This window comes from Thunnus thynnus, chromosome 19, assembly GCF_963924715.1.
Source record: "Thunnus thynnus chromosome 19, fThuThy2.1, whole genome shotgun sequence".
Taxonomy (NCBI): Eukaryota; Metazoa; Chordata; class Actinopteri; order Scombriformes; family Scombridae; genus Thunnus; species Thunnus thynnus.
Genome location: NC_089535.1, coordinates 13,543,444 through 13,561,337, shown reverse-complemented (window position 1 = coordinate 13,561,337; position 17,894 = coordinate 13,543,444). Strand labels below are relative to the sequence as shown.

Genomic DNA, 17,894 nt, shown 5'->3' with positions numbered 1-17,894 from the left:
AGATTAGATTATGAATGCATGACTCCATGTCAGTGGACCGTACTGTACAGTAGGTCATGGTCAGACATTGAAAATAAGGGTAATATGGTCAGGGAAAAGGAGTGCTCACAACAACGGCCCAAAAGTTAACTTTTTGACTTGCTTTACCAATTCACATGAATGTATCATAATGCACTGTATACAAGTCTGTGCACAGTATTTAGAGCATCACATGAAATACTGTCCTCATTAGCGTAACTGTTTTTTGACGTGTCTTAAAATGCACTATATCAGCACATTGGAACTGATTTGTAATTTAATGACACTATGGCACTCTGAAATTTGAAGCAAATCACTACAGCATAAAAACAGCAGTTTATTATATCATAACCTGGGAACTGCTCTTGAGTGTTGTGTTACTTTTTAACCTACTGTACCTCCTCATCAAACGATTAAACTGCAACTGACAGGCAGTAAGTGCCTCTGCCAATGTGAACTAATGTAACAACACTTTTAAGCTTTTTTACAAAGCTGAATAAGGTAAATGAATTATACAGTAGTTGTTAATTAAAATTCATTTACTAAGTGACATAAGAATGGATATATCAGGAAATTATCTTAAAAAGGATCAAAGGACATGTAAGGTATCTCTGAACATGAGATAATTTATGATTATTTTTTTTTAGGGAAAGCATTCTAAATGCAGGCATTTAAAAATACAGTACATTATCTCTGTGAGGTTTTGGATTAATATGATACATTTTCAGCATAAACTGTTTTTCCTTACTTATACAAGAATTGAAAAAAGAAAGAAAAGGAGACTAATGTATGGTACACACACAAAAAATCCAACAGAAACTGCAGGTTTGTTTACCTGCTACCTATATACACTGTCAAAATGTTAAGAATCACATTTATCAAGTAACATATGAGGTTGCAGTCATGAAAGTAGCTAATGGATATTTAAAACTAAAGAGTAATGTAGTCATAGTAACAGTGACTCTTTTTGAAATACATGAAAGCCATTTGAAATGAATATGACCAATGACCAGTGTTTGAATAGGAGTTTTAAAAAACACAATTGCCAAACAACTTCATGTTAAAGGTCTTGCTTTGAGCCTTTCAAAATAACATTGTAAGGACAGTGAAGGGCTGTGGATTGTTTGTGTGAAGGAAACAGTTCTTTCTAGATAGTAAACACATCTTTGTAAGCACCAGAATCAACATGCATTCTTAAGGCTGATATTCTGCTTAAAAATGTAAACATGACCCTTCTTATAGAATATTTTATCAATTCACTATTTTTCTTTTAACATATATGTTCATACTTGTTTGTTACTTATTGTGTGTTGATGTGTTGAAGATTCTGCTGCTTTCGTTTTGTTTTTATATATATTGTATATATCGCTCAGGGAGACACTAAATTTCATTGTATAGCTGTGCAATGACAACAAAGGCATTTTGTTCTGTTCTGTTCTGTTCTGTTCTGTTCTATTTTATTCTATTCTATTCTATGAATTACTTGTGTTGATGCGAGCCTTGACAGGGACATTTTTTATTAAACCATGGAACACACTGAACTTGGCGAATATTACCTATTCAACATACTGTACAGTATTACTAAATGATGTTGGTAACTTGTAGCCTATTGTGCCCCAAAATAATAAATTCTTACAATGAAAAATATGATATCGTCAGATCAACTGGTTATGAGTGTGAATGGTAAAACAAATCTATCTGATCTCTGTGTCAGTCAATTGCCATTTTAACCTGTGTTAAAACTGATAACTGTCTCTGTCTGCTGCTGTCATATGACAGACAGACAGTGTAGGAGAAGGACAGAGAAAAGGAGAGAGACTTGGGAAAAAGATTGCTTGAGTGAGTGAGAAACTGACAGCTCAATGCCAGAAGAATAGAGTGCTCACACTTCAGTCTGGCCCAGAACTGACAGCATCAGACATAATGATGTTCACTCAAAGAGCCAGGAGACACCTTGGGAACATGAGGCCAAGCCAACACACCTTCTGTCCCATTCTGACTGCCTTGATATGCTTCCCTTCTCCATTCCCTCCTTCTTTGCATTTTATACCCTAATGTCTCCTTTTACAGAGGTACCAACCTATAAGATAAGATAAAGACAACTCCTGACACACACAATTGCAATAATGCAGTGTGAGATTGAACTGGACAGATAGCATACGTGAATGAATGCATTAAAATGCTATAGCACATCTGCATCTCAATAATAAATACCATACAGGGCAACTAGAAACTAGCGTAAATAAAATGTGGTAGCCACATATTGTCACACAGGAAGGTTTTGGTCTTTTTTGGTAATGCTAAAGGCAGTTTGTGGCACTATGGAGCAATGCTTTAATGAGCAGGTCCCCATTTCGTCTCATGCTCTACTAGCATGAACACAAAGAAGCATGGGGTTTTATTCTACCAAGGATATGAGCTGTAGATGAGAGGGATAGGAGTACAAAGGAAAGACATTCAGTGGTGTCCAGTTATTAACATGTGTGAGAAGATGTTCAGATGAAGAGATGCAATCAAGACAAGGAGAAATAAAAGACCAATAATAATTAATGATTATAATATTAGTAATAATATAATTATATCTTAATTAATTAATCCAGTAGCAAAACAACAACAAAAACAACAAAGCCATCAATCATCTATCCTGGTTTGTCCTGGTCAGGGTTGCAGAGGTCATAGACCTCTCCCAGCATCCACTAAGCATTAGGTGACAGGCAGCCTAAATCCTTGACTGCTCACCATTTCTCAGGGCTAACATGCATAGACAGAAAACCAAATTCAAACATATGGTCAATATTCCAGGAAATAAAAAATGTATTAAACAAAATGGATACACCAACACAATAATATAAGAATATATGAAAAATACATTACAATAAACTATTTTAAACTAAATCAAATATAATACATACTACAGAACATAAAATCAATCCACAAAATTAAAAGTACAAAATGTATAAAAGATGCCAGAAAGGATGGAGACTAGATTTCTTCCACAAGGCTGCTCTATTAAGTGGTCCCTGAAAGAGTGGCCTACATGGCAATATTAGGCACAATGATAGAGAAGAATATCTTACATCTGAGCAAAGGCCTTAAAACTGAATGCTTAGACACATGTTGGAAGTCTCATATTTTAAGTGCTTATTATTTACTTTTTAATCTTGGTTCTGCGTTTATATCCATTGTACCTGTAAAAGGGTATTGATAATTAGAGAGGAACACAGAGAACTCAGTAATCTATACAGGAGCATTCAAAGGTCTGAGTGACAGTTTCAAAGTTTTGAATTGTGGAAATATTTTCATTCTGACAGAAACATGTACAGCTATTCTTTAGACTTGCAAATCAAAATGAAGGTCACAGAGAGAAATTATATATTTTAAGAAGAAAGCTTTATACTGGTTAGTAAGAGCTCACAAGATTTTTTATAAAAGACATTTTGACATGTCATAGTAGAAAAAGCACAGGTATAAATAATAAAATGAACAATATTTGAATTCCATTTAGTAACATCAGTTTAAAAGTGGTATTGTGCATGCTGGCTCACTGTCACACTGTCATGGCTTACTCACTGGTGCCAGAATAGATGACAACAAGACTTTTTGTCCCCTCACTTTCAGATATTATAGTAATAAAGTGGTAATGTTTAAGCCAGGTATTACAATCAAAGTGATAATGTCTAAGCTTACTCCAACATCTTAGACCTTTAAATCTAATCATAATCAGAACATATAGGACTGTGAGTGGCCTATTATGGCTGCCAGTTCAGACTAGTTCAAATAATTTGACCAAATACAACACCGGGCCTTATTTTTTGTGATAGTGTAATGGCCAGCGCAAGCAGCACATGGACAGTTTGGTATTTTCCTGACCTTGAAATTTGCTTTGCCCGTCTGTGTAGTATTGTGGTGCCCAACACCGCATGCATGGTGAACTGCCAGGAGGAGACGTGCAAATAGGAAGTGCAAAGAAAGTTGTTGGTGTTTTTGTGGAAAATGGGTAGATGTCTCAGAACCACGTCTGTTTCTGGAACAAAGTCACTCCACTGCCACTTGGTGAGTTTACAAGTGCAAACGAAATACTTGCTGTAAATGTGCTGCAATAATGGGTTGATGCTTGAAATATAATAAGTTATTTCAATTAGACACTGTCCAACCAAAATTGGCACAGAAAATAACATTTAATGAAGTTAAAGCATCTGTATTGATTTGTAACTGAATGTGGGTGATTCTTACAGTATATTTTACCCACAGTTGCTTTATACTGTATGAAAATCTCCTTCAGTTCATTAAATCCCTGCAGCATCTGAAGGCAGCAGGACTGATATGTTGATAAATCCGCAGCCTAGAGTCTCATGTTTTATTCTTGAGGCACATTGCAGTTCAATGCTGTTGTATAACATTAATTACTAAACTATGTGACCATTTACAAGGTGAGATAGGCTACATCAGAGTTATCTATCTGAAAAAATCTCCCTGCCATTGGACATAACAAAATTTAAAACATAATCCTACTCCCAACGATTTCTCATAATCACATTCACATTCAGATGAATGAACAGTGAAAGAGTGGTCGTCACGCCAATGTTCCTATCAAATATTCCTATGACAGAGTCTAAAATAATTTCCTAGTGGTGAAGTGATTGCTTTATAAAGGTACAATAAACATATATGTAATAGTATTATTACAATGTAAACAGTAATAACAATGTTAATTGCTGAACTGATGGACAAATGCTAGAAACTCTAACTCAAGAGAGACATCTTTAGTTGCACAGCTATGATGCCATGGCAGTGTTATGCCAGTTTAATGCACACACGCTTGAATGAAGTGTCACTGAAAGTGTTTTGAGGGTGAGAGAGAAGGAGGTGGGTCTGTGAGCAGGATAGGTGAGAGGATTCAAGAGAAGACGGAGGTGGATAGAGCGAGGAGATGGTGCAGAGAAGAGAGACAGAAATAGAGAAGGTGGTGGGATGTGCAAGGGGAGGTGAGGTAGAAAAAAATCAACAATAGAACAGGTGCGAAACATGATAGTTGAAGCCTGAAAAGTCGGAATTTGGGGAGAAAGGAAGGAGTGAAGTGATGATAACAGAAACTGGGAGGGGAAGGCGGACCTATACAATCACAGCCACAAGTTTTTATGGTAACTTTACAAGCAGAGACAGAGAACTCAAAAAGTATTGACATCAATACGGGTGAGATGATGTTACCAAATAAATTAAAAAGGCACGCAGAGAAGTTGGTCAGTCTACAGTCGGGATGCTGAAACAGGAAAGGTTAGCAATCAAAACTAAAATGTTGTAAACCTAATCTCTAGAATCTGTGCCCTAGTGTGCATTTAGAGGTGTTTCTGGTGTAGCCTTACTAACCTCACTTAAGGTGGAATGACCTTTAAGGTGGACCAGCTATTCTCATTTTAGTGACAATCTCAACCGCTCCTAAACAGTTAATGGACAAATGTCTGGCTGCTGAGTCTGGCTGTCGAGTTTTGCTCAGCCCCCTCACAGGGTGACAACAGGACGATCACACACACACACACACACACCCTACTACCTCATCTTTCATCCTAGCACTTCCATGTCTGTCTGACTGTCTCTTCTCTCTGTCTCTGTCTACCTCTATGTATACTTACAGTATGTTGATGCACTGGTTTGTTGTTCTTGTTGTTTTTTGTGTTTTTTTCTTTTTCTTTTTCTATCAGTTTATTTTCTGTATGTACACACAGACCTATGAATCACCCATTACACTACAGTAGGGCAAATGCTTATTAAAAAAACATTTGGTTATTTTTGTGAGGTGGAGGTCCATCCCAGAGGAAATATGAAACCTAAAATAATAAATAATAATGTTATTAATGTTATTATTAATAATAATGATAATGTCAACACACAAGTTTATTAGTTGGAACATTTAGGGGAACAGGGTCACTGGCAAAGCCAAAGTTCTTGATCATCTCACCTCCTCTCCTCTCCTTTTGCAAGAAACACATCACAACAACAGAACATCTAAAACTCAGAACTAAACTGACAAACCACATATTTTCTGGACAATATAATTCTTAAAAAAAGTTTCTATACTAATAAATAAAAATGTTCCATAACAAAACAAAAATACAGTGGTAGTCCCAGACGGCTGCTTTGCTATTATTAATGGATTTATTAGGAATGTGAAAACAACAATAGCCAACATTCATGGGCCCAATGACGACAATCCAGATTTCTTTCACACAGTATGCTCAACCCTCATGGCATTCCAAATCAAGACAGATCAAACACCGGAAACAACTACAGGACATGGCACTCGTCTGACACAATAAAACAGTATATGAAGGATCTAGGTCTTGGCGATTGTTGACAATCAAAGAATCCATCAAACAAAGAATATTCCTACTACTCATCTTCCCATAAAAACTACTCCAGAATAGATTACTTCCTAATCAGTAACTCTGTTAAATCACAAATCAACAACTCCAAAATACATCCACTTATTATCTCAGACCATGGACAAATCAGCTTCGATCTAGTGCATGAAACAGACCCAACCCCCCCATGTAGGTGGCAGTTCAACACCTCACTCCTAACAGACAAAGATTTTAACAATTTTCTTTGTAGAGAGTGGACATTCTTCATGGTATTGAACAACTTTCCAGAAACATCACCATCTGTACTTTGGGAAAGAGCAAAAGCAGGAAATATAGTATAATCTCATATTCTATACACAGGAGGAAGAAAGAACAAGAAATGCAACAATAACTTTAACTCAAACTTAAACATATGATCTCCAAACTGTCCAACTCCCCCACTGAACAAACCCAACATGAAATACAGAAAACTAAGTTTCAGCTAAAAAAAAAAAATACATCAAAAGACACAATTCATCATGCAAAGAACAAGACTGAACTTTTTGAACATAATGACAAAACAGGTAAATTTCTCGCCGATCAGTTTAAAAGAAAAAAAGCTAAAAAAACACTGATAACAGCAATCAAAGATCAACATGGAAATCTAATTCATAACCCCACAACATAACAATATAAACCGGAGCTTCCAGGATTACTATAAGGAACTCTACCACTCTGATAATAAATGCTGTACCTCAAGTTTCCACTCATTTCTTGACAACATTGAACTTCCTTAACTATCCATAGAACAGACCAACACATTAGACCAACCCATAACTACAGAAGAACTCAAGAAAGCTGCCCTCTCCATAAGTAACAATAAGTCACCTGTTTCAGATGGTTATCCCATAGAATTCTAGAAACAGTTTTGGCACCTCATATCTCCTCTGTTTATCAGAATGGTTAACAAAATTAAATCATCAGGGAATATACCACAACAGATGAATACTGCTCTCATTTCAGTTCTGCTCAAACCCTACAAAGACCAGACACTCACCTCTAGCTACAGACCAATAAGCCTAATCAACTGCAATCTCAAAACAATAAGTAATGCACTAACCAACAGATTGGAATCAGTCATATCCTATTTAATCCACTTGGACCAAACAGGTTTTATACAGGGCAGACATTCATCCTCCAACATGCACCGTCTATTCAGTTTAACCTCTTCTACTCCCCGAGGACACCAGTGTCCGTGTGTGACAATAATGTCTTTCAGAGGCTGTAGCGGGCTCAGTTCTAAAGCTACAGTGAAGATGCTGGTATCATATGAAAGTAGGCAACCTAAGGCATCCATTGGTACCAACCATATCATACTTGTCAGGAAAGGGACTACATAACGGTCCAAGGTTAGACTAAATTTTGGCAAGGGAAAAACTCACATGGCCATTTTCAAAGGGGTCCCTTGACCTCTCACCACAAGATATCTGAAGGAAAATAGGTTCTATGGGTACCCACAAGTCTCCCCTTTACAGACATGCCCACTTTATGCTAATCCCATGCAGTTTTGGGCAAAAACCATTAGAGATGGGAATTGAGAACCAGTTCCAGCTGAGAACCGGTTCCAAATTGTCTAATCCATCAGAATCGTATGCTTATCAATTCCTCTTATCGATGTCCAGGCATGTGATGTTGACGGAACAAAAAAGGCAGAACTCAACTGCAATGGCAGTGCAGCCTCCAGACTGTCTACAGCACACACGCTAGAGTTATCTTTGGCTATCTTTTAATTCATCTTCAAAAAAGGCAACAGTTGCAAACATTTTTTTGATTTGCTGAGTAAATAATTAACTTTGCGAGAAGAATGTGAAGTATACCGTGAACTTTCTACGCCATCACTGAGAGACTAACATTAGTGGAGTGGAGCAGCAATCAGCACTGACAAACAAGACCAGCTGACCAACACATACTTTAGCATTAAACAACCCAAACTCACTCTGAGGTGACAAAAAGAAAAGAGAATAGAAAATAAGAAGAAAATAACTCTGTGCTAAGTCTGTTTTGCAACAGAAACTCTGCACCCGCTTTGCCTGTTGGACAGCAACGTCTTTCCCCGGAGCTAACATTGCAGCAGAGCAGCTGCTCTCCACTGCTGGAGACATGATGTTAATAACACAGCGAAGCACTCCTCCTCCTGCTCATTTTGTTATTCTCATACAGACAGGAGACTGCACAATGCTTTCAAATTAATTAATTAATTAATTAATGTAGTTAACTTTTGTTTGCATAACCATTTATGTTATCTGCCAGTTATGTTTCATATATTCATCAGCATGCAAGGTCATTGATAAACAGTGGAGACAATAAAACAGTTGTGTTGACACTGAAACCTTGTGTAGGCCTCCTTTTATTCTACACAGGACATTGATCAGGAATCAATAAGGGACTCGATAAAGAATCAGACTGATAAGCAGAATCGATAAGGGCATTAATATCAATAAAATCTTAACAATGTGTTATTTTCAGCTATTCCTAAAATGGCGTATTTGAATATTTCTGCATTCTGGGGTCTCTAAACAGTCTTGGAATTGCATAAATTTGATATGACTGGAAATCTGAGACTCTTGTGGATTCAATGAGCTCAACTGTATTCATGTGTGCTGATGTTGGTCCCCATAGTAATCATTTCATTGTAGTGACACCATTTTTTTGAAACTTAACCTCACTGTATAAAATGATCTATTGTGACCTCTAGGATAATCACAGCCTCATGACACTTTGCAACCACAAACTAGAGGCCCAGGGCATTCAGAGGATGTATGGCTTACCTAGGTATATTGACAATAAGGGAGTTTCTGAGCAATTTCCAGAACAGAAGTGCTCACCATTCATTGTCAAAAAAAATGCAGTTCTTACAGAAATCTCCAAATGTCAAAAGTTTTTTTGATACCAAATCACAGCATGAATTTTTCTATGGTGTTCCTCAAGCAACACCATTTCATCCTAAAGAAATCACTTTAACACCATTATCACATCACTGGATGCTGTAAAGGCTTTTGATAAAGTAAATATACCTTCTCCTCACTCTTGAGAGATTTGGTTTTGAAGTCGTCCATGCAGTGGATCAAAACACTCTATAGCTCACCTTCTGCATCCGTTATTACCAATAATCACATGACCCAGCATTTTATACTCCAACAAGACAAGAATGTCCACTCTCTCCGTTACTTTTTGCCATCTTCATGGAGCCTCTTTAGCATCCATTCATCAAAACAATAATATTACAGGTAGACAAACAAAACACTTCCACCACAAAATCAGCTTACATGCAGGTTACATACTTATATCTAACAAAACTAACAACATCCCTAATAGAAGTCTCCAATCTTATCTCCAAATTCTCAGACTACTCTATAAAGTGATCTAAATCTACAATTCTGTCACTGTGGGGAAGACTGGAAGGCTGCAATGAAAAAACTACCTTTCACAATAACAACAGGTCATATCAGATATCTTGGTATCAATATCTCCACCAAGCTTTCAAAGCTATTTATCCTGAATTTCACTCCATTACTTAAAGATATTGAGGAAGATCTCATCTGCTGGAACTTACCCATGTCTTTGATAGGGAAAATAGCAGCAGTAAAAATGTCCATACTACCAAAAATAAACTGCTTTTTCCATGACCCCATTGCAACCTACATTACACTGGTTTAAGACCCTGGACTCTGTCATCACCAAATTCTACTGGAAACATAAAAAACCAAGAATCAGATTATAAACCTAAAAGACATTGGAGTCTACCACCTCGCAAACCATCTTCAATACATAACAAAATGACTTCTAATAAACAAACAATCACAACACCCATGGCTGGATATTGAACAATATAAATGCCAGGAAATACCAATATCAGATCTAACATTTCTTACACAGTTAGGGAAAACAACATAATTGCATCAAAAACCCATTGATAACAGTGATTCTGACAGCTTGGTGGAAACTTAGCCAAATGACCAGACACCTCCTGACTCTAAAAGAATACGTCCTAATATGGCACAATCCAGACTTTCAAATTAAAAATAAACCAATAACATTTAGCTCATGAAAAAAACTAGGTATTACACATCTGGAACATTTACTTGAAGATGGCTCACTGATACCACATGAAGTGCTTTAACAGAGGTATGATATTGGTGGCAACAGCTTCCTGCAATACTCACAGCTGAGATACTGTCTTAAGGGTAAAATCAAGCTATCAAACACCACTCTTCAAACACCTTCAATGATGGATCAAATCAATTAACCTTTCACCAAAAAAATCCTCTCAAAAAATTACATGATTCTGTTTAAAACTGATAAAAAACTTTCCATTCCAACCCAAAACTGGAAGAAAGAACTAGCTGTTATCACCAATATCAACTATTGGAAACAAATCTGCAACAACACTTTCAATGTCCTCAAACACTAAAATACAACTCATTCAGTATAAAATCCTGCATAGAGTACACTACAGTTAACAGAAAACATTCAAAATGGAACTCATAGACAAGAACATTCGCACACACTGCAGACACCACAGACAACTACTTCCATGCCACTTGGCTCTGCCCACCCATTCAAATATTCTGGACAACTGTTACACATAAATTATCCCCCAATCTGGGTCACAGTATTCCAGTCTCCCCATCTGTATGTCTCTTAGGAGAGCTCTCTTCAGTTGAACCCAGCCAACAGCCAACTTTGATTGCCTTAACAATCGCCAAGAAAACCATTCTACTCAAATGGAAAAATAGACACAACCTCTCAGCAACCAAGTGGCTTCACTTAATAACTGAACAAAGTTGACCAGTTTAATTGTCATTGGTCCCTATTCAGTCCATTCATCAATTCTATATACCTACCGGTGTAAATAACTCCATTAGAATACAAACACATACAGTGCAATCACTCGCTTGCTCAATCACTCACTCACTCACAGTCCCATATAATCATGTCCCAAATAACAACCTCCTCCCTTTGCTGGCGAAGCCAATAGCTCTGCCCACATCAACTACACATCAAATCCTCTGCCCTACCAGACAGATGTAACTCTGACAAAAAAACTGACACCATCCTGATCCTTGAAGATGAACCTCCAGATCATACAACTAACACTGCAATATAAACTTCACTCATGACAACCTCACTGTCTCCACCTATCCATACACATATGGATGTACGTACAGACTGGTGACAAATAAAAGGAAAAGGAAAAAACAATACAAAGTGTCTTAGTAAGGTGTTGGGCCACCACGTACCACCAGAACAGCTTCAATGTGCTTTGGCATTGATTCTACAAGTCTCTAGAACTCTACTGCATGAAATGAAGGCCCAAACACCAGCAACCAACTGCTGCACATGACATTTGTGGATGACCACATAGAGGACAGTCACACTTAACAGATTGTCAACAATGGTGTGCTTGTACTTTCCATGCCACACATGCATTTATATCTAATTGTATGTATATCCATAGCCACATTTATCATGCCTAGGTGTTTAAACTTACCATAACTGAGATGTGCAGCAGATGCATGTGTTCATGTAGGACATGAGCAGGCTCCCGGGCTGTAGGTTGTGTTGTCTGAGCTAGAAGCTCAGACTCAGTCATGGACACATGGAAGTACAGTGTCCCATTTTCCAACCACTGCTGCTTCCAGTGTACCTGAGAAATATCTTCTCCTGTACCCGACATCTCTGCAGATAACAATGAGGGAGAAGAAAGCGAAATAGTTAGTAGCATCAACATTTAATCCATGACAAATTGACATTTAAACTGTGCTTGTTAAAGCACATGCCGGTCTGTGTGCTTGTATATCTGTTATTCTGGGAACATTTAGAAGAAAAACAACTCAACAGTCTTTGAAAGTTCAAATGTTACTGTAGGTTATGCATTAGTATTCTAGTGCAGCGCTCCATCTCAGTGAGCATCAACACTCAGCTGCACCCAGGAACTTTTGAATAGCTGGACAGACTTCTTAGGCTGTCATAATTTTTTTACAGTTGTGCAGTTGGCTCAGTAAGAATCACTGTCAAGCCATTGCATTGCTTAGCTGTTGTGATGAAATCTTTATGGTGACAACTTTTTCACCCATTGTATTAGTCAGAGATTTGACTAAATTCAAAATTAATAAGTGCCAAGCATCACAAGTGTTTCAGCCATCACAACACTTTAATCATAAACAAAATGAGTCACAGTTGTGGAAGGCTTATTCCTGTTAATGTCCATTTGTTTACACCCCTCTTTCTTGTTAGGCAAGAAAAACAGACACAAAAAACTCTACACATATTAAGATAATGGATTTATCAAGCTTGATTAAATTCATATGTCCACAGCAGTTGTAGAAATGCTGTCTCACCATTCACTGTCCTCTTCTTATCTGCACAAATCATCCTACAATTTGTACCAATATAAAACCATTAGCTCCAGGCCAGTGCTGGCATTAAGAATCCAACATCAAAGGAAAGCTAGAAACATTTAAAAGCAAAGCAGATGGGAAAATGTGCAAAGTGAAAAAAACAAAGAAATAACACACCCAATTGCAATTCATGGGGCAATGGAAAAAGGAGATGAAAAAGAGCAGGGAGATCGCCAGTTTATCTTTATGGATCATGGCACAAGAATCTAATGCTATCAACTGGGAGTGGTTGTTCAGTAAAGGAGTACTGAGAAGCCTCAGGGAGCTTCAGATTGCGAGGTTTGATACAGTATTTGTCATGTGGCTGGGTGACAAGGGCATAGCCATCTGCTGACATCTCCTATCAGCGGCAGGTAGCAAATGACAAATGGCTTTCGGTGCAGCTGGTTATTAACCTGCTGACTGTAGGTCAGAGGACATGGGCAGGAAGGGAGTGTTATGTGAGCTCTGCTCAACAGTGCCATTGGCCTTCAGGTACAGGGAGGGAGCATGCAGAACAGACATCCAATCAGAAAATGACAGAACTCATACCATACAGTACATAGAGCCCATATTTCTCTATTAAATCATAGGTAGAATTACTAAAATATTTTTTTCAATTGATCAATTAAGCATTGAGTCTGTAAAATGTCAGAAAATATCGAAAAATGACAGGCACCATGCAGTCTAAGATGGCATATTCAGATACCTTGTTCTGTGCAACAAAAGTCCAAAAGTCAAAGATCTTGACTTGAAAATTATATAAAACAGAGGCAACAGATCCTCACATTTGAAATGCAGGAACCAGGGGAATGTGGTGTTTTTGCTTGTTAAATTATTGAACCAATAATCGACACTGTTTGACATTGGTTTTCTGACTATCGACTGACCAATTATTTCAGCATTAAGTCACATTATCTTTAATCTTTCAAATATTCTGAAAGTACACTTTAAATATCCTTCCTCTTATAATAGACTTGTGAGATGTTCTATACTTTTGCTGACTACAGGTTATGATAAAAGTTTGCAGGGTGTGAAATTTTTAAATGCCATAACTGCTGGCTATTCACCTATTTAAGTTTAATCTGTGGACTGAAGACACACAGCTTGACCTTTCACCTTGACAGTTAGATAAAGCTTTGTCTGTGGTGCCAACAGTGAGGAGCCTCCTGCCTTCTGTTACTGTTTGAAACAGAGCTTATAACTATCAAGCTCCTGTCAAATTTACCTAGGCTCATGCGCCTTCTGTGCATTTCAGATACCTTTAAATAACTCTGATTATGCACAACACTGACACTTAGTTTGATCCAAATGAAAAGTGATTTTTCTGTTGAAAACTGAAAAAAGCAAATCTTGCAATAGTAGAAGCAATTAAATGCACAATGGGTGGACAGTAATAGTAATGGGTGGCTGTTACCTAACTTTGTACAATTGTTATGCAGATGAGGATGGTTAGTAAGCATGCTATTTAAAGACAAAAGGATTGTGTGTGTGTGTCCTTGTCTTTTGTGCTATGGGGCTTGTCATTGGGCACCAAGCCAGACGTTACTGGGATATAGGTGTATGGCCTCAAGGTCTGCTTGTAATTCATTACGAGGAACATTATTAATGTGTATATGCGCATGACTGTGTGTGTATACTCTATGTGTGTGACTGAAACCAGCGTGCTCCCAGCAAAGGTGTCAGCAATACAGTGTCCACTAAACTGAGTCCAAGGACAACCCAAAGGAATGCTATAATGAACATTTTTAGACCCATGAAAACTGTCTCCATGGATCACAGAGAAATTGTGACACATCTTGAGGCGTGGATCCTTACAGGGTGAAAAAGCTCATTTGAAGTGGTTGTGTGTTTTTCATACTGTAAGTTATTAGTATTGTGGACATAAAGCCCCAGGAGAAGGCAGGCAAAAATACATTATGGCTGTCACATTATTCAAAACTGCTCAAATGACAAAAAAGGTGGGAGAATGGCTTTGTGGAATCATCCATTTCTCTGAATCTATAAGGGACCATATTGGTGGTTTTGCATTGTATCGTACACAGGTTTTAAATTAACCTTGCAAGCAACCATTGATTTAAGTCAGTGAAAATCCATGTGAACATTTCTTAAGAAAGAGATAAAGATATCATCAGCAAACCTATTCTTTTTTGTTGTTGTTGTTGTTGTTGAAGCTGTATAATTCTGGCATGGCAGTACAGCTCTTAGCAATAACCATTTTCAAAAATCTTCTCAGTGATACATTTTGTCTGCTGAAGAACATTACAATGAGTCCAATTGCATCAACAGAACTAATTTTCAAATCAGTCCTTGGAAAAGTAAGAAACTCTGAGACAAAAAATGTTCACTGTGGTGGATCGCCAATTTAAAGTAAGTTAATTTTCAGCATGTGCAAGTTTATTTTCACACCCTGAGGAAATGAACTGAAGTGAGTTGCTGAATGAAATGAAGGAATACGTTAAAAATGTATGGTATGCTTTGAAAATGGTTGTAAGGCAGGTAGACAAGCTGTAATTTAAAGTATACATTATATATTCCACCGTTACTGTCCTTGAAAGGAAAACTGTAAATAATCAGTTCAGAACCAGGAAATATACCCTTATCCTCAGAAATTCATGCTGAATACTGTCCATGCTTTGGATATTTCTCTTAATTCATTTTCCTTGGGTGATGGTGAAAGCCTTCATTAATGAGTGAATGAATTTCAGTAGGAAATCTTTGGATACATTTGGATTCACCTTTTCATATAGATGTGTTTCTCATTTTGATTCAAACAAAGCATTTTGCTTTCCATTTGTCACTGGAAGAGTTAAAGATAAAACTGGGCTTGAAAAGCTGTAACAACAAATATGAAAACCTTGGTTTAGTCCCTTTTCACTTTTCACAAAGTTTGCATAACAGTCGGGACAGAGCTATGAAGAGCTTGGCCAAATCTTTGATAAATCCTTGCCAGTCTTTGCTAAGTCCTCTCTGCAGGTACTTAAAATATTCCTAAGTGAAATCTATTGAACACTTGATGTCAGCAGAGCTCTTATTACAAGAGCTGGTGATCATATAAGTGCTCACTCTGCATCTTACTGTGTTTTTCTTTATCCATTTTCTTTTATCTGATCCTCCTCTTAGATCTTTTTTTTTATCTTTTGTTCATCATCTACAAGGTTTGACTAGAAGTGCTGAGTACAATTTTGAGTTCCTTTATTTTTCACACCCTTTAAATTCTACCCTGAGCAAGAGTAATTTCCACTTAGCACAGCCTCTCACAGTTGGCCGTTTGATGAGTTGAGGTCACCCACAAACAGATTAAGAACACAAAGGTAGGGAGCCAACACACAATAAGAACTTTATACAGTGTTCAAATTCTTAATTTATGGCATTTAACCCCCCCCCCCCCCCCCCCCCCCCAAAAAAAAAGAAAGAAAGAAAAAAAAAAAGACAGTAGCAAAACCACAAAACAAGAGGTTTTTGGTTTTTATTTGTTTGTTTTGTTTTGTTTTGTTTTGTTTTTCCCATAAGCACCTCTATGGGTCAATTCTGCATTTAACCAGTGAAAACATATCAGCTGCAGAACTTAAAAGTACTACCATACATCTGCTTTTCTGATAAATTATAACTAAATGTTGTATTTTCAAAATATAGTTTGCCACATCTATCAAACATGAATTACACCTAGTAGTCCTAGCACCTGCGAGTTGCACACTTAAGGCCCAATTTTTGCAAGCATATCCAACTGCACCTGCAGCATGAACATGAAGGAAATTGAAGGTTCCAAATATGGTTCATGGGCTAGTAGGGTCATAGAAAGACCGCGCCCAAAACATGATGATTACCTCGGCCGTTGTTGATGTAGGAAAAGAAAAGATGGCACATGGAGCTCAGAAGAGAATGCCAAACTTCAACAAAACATGGTCAATGAACATCATATAGTTTACATTCACAGAGTGCATGAAGATTCCAGTAAAGGTTTTGTAATGGACCCCTAGTGCAGTTGACTCATCAGAAATATCCTAAAATAATAAATTTAAATGATTTAGCACATTAGTGGGCCCCCTAATGCGGTATAAAAAAGCAGACAATTATTAATTATCATCATTGTGGAAGGAAGGTTCATTTAAATGAGAAAGCACAATGTGAGTTATTGGTATTGTGGTGAAAAATCGGATTTTGGTGGGGCAGTGAAAATAGAATCAGAATCACATTTGTTTCTGGTGGAACGTCACTTTACTGGCATCATCTGTTATAGCACAGCAATAACAGAATAATGGATAAAATGTTTTTTATATATATACACATATATATATTCAGTAGATGTGTTTAATACAGAGCCAAAAAGGGTTTAATGTACAGGAACTGGAGTGAGTCAAGTCAAGTCAAGTTTACTTATAAAGCACATTTCATACGACAGGTGTAGACTGAAGATAAGCACATATAAAAAAGTATTAAATATATAAAAACATATAAGATAAGAATGTATTACAATAAAAAAGGGAAGATAAGAAGGCATAATTATTATTATTGTTAAAAACTGAATACTACTACTAATAATAATAATAATAATACTGATTCAAAAATAAAAGTTTTAGCTGTTAACCACATACTTTAAACCTAACTAAAAGCTTGTGAAAAAAGATAAGTTTTTAGTCCACTTTTAAATGAAGATGCTGTTGTAGCAGACTTTAGTTCATGTGGTAGATAATTCCAGAGAGCAGGGCCATAATGATTGAAGGCACCATAAGCTGATTTAGAATTTGTTCTAGGTATAGTGAGTAGACCTTTGCTTGATGATCTAAGGGATCTGTCCAGTGTGTACTCAGTAAGCATGTGAACAACGTAGGAAGGAGCTAAGCCATTCATAGATTTAAAAACAATAATAAGTATTTTAAAATCAATTGTTTTATTGGGAGCCAGTGAAGAGAAGATAAAATAAGAGTGATGTGTTTAAACCTTTTGATTTTAGTTAATACTCTGGCTGCAGCTTTCTGAATGAACTGAGGTTTATTTAATACCTGCCTTGTCAGTCCAGCAAAAAGTGCATTACAATAATCTAGTCTATTAGAAATAAACACATGAACCAGCTTTTCAGAGTCTGACTGTGACAGGA

General features: G+C 37.1%; 1 protein-coding gene across 1 annotated transcript in view; it reads right to left on the bottom strand.

The window, feature by feature from the left end:
• Positions 1-17,894, bottom strand: part of LOC137170519 (astrotactin-2-like) — a 287,500-nt gene that overhangs the window by 218,341 nt on the left and 51,265 nt on the right. Inside the window, exon 2 of the mRNA XM_067573959.1 lies at positions 11,908-12,095. Coding sequence (XP_067430060.1) covers positions 11,908-12,095 — 188 coding nt within the window. The remainder of the gene's footprint in view (positions 1-11,907; positions 12,096-17,894) is intronic.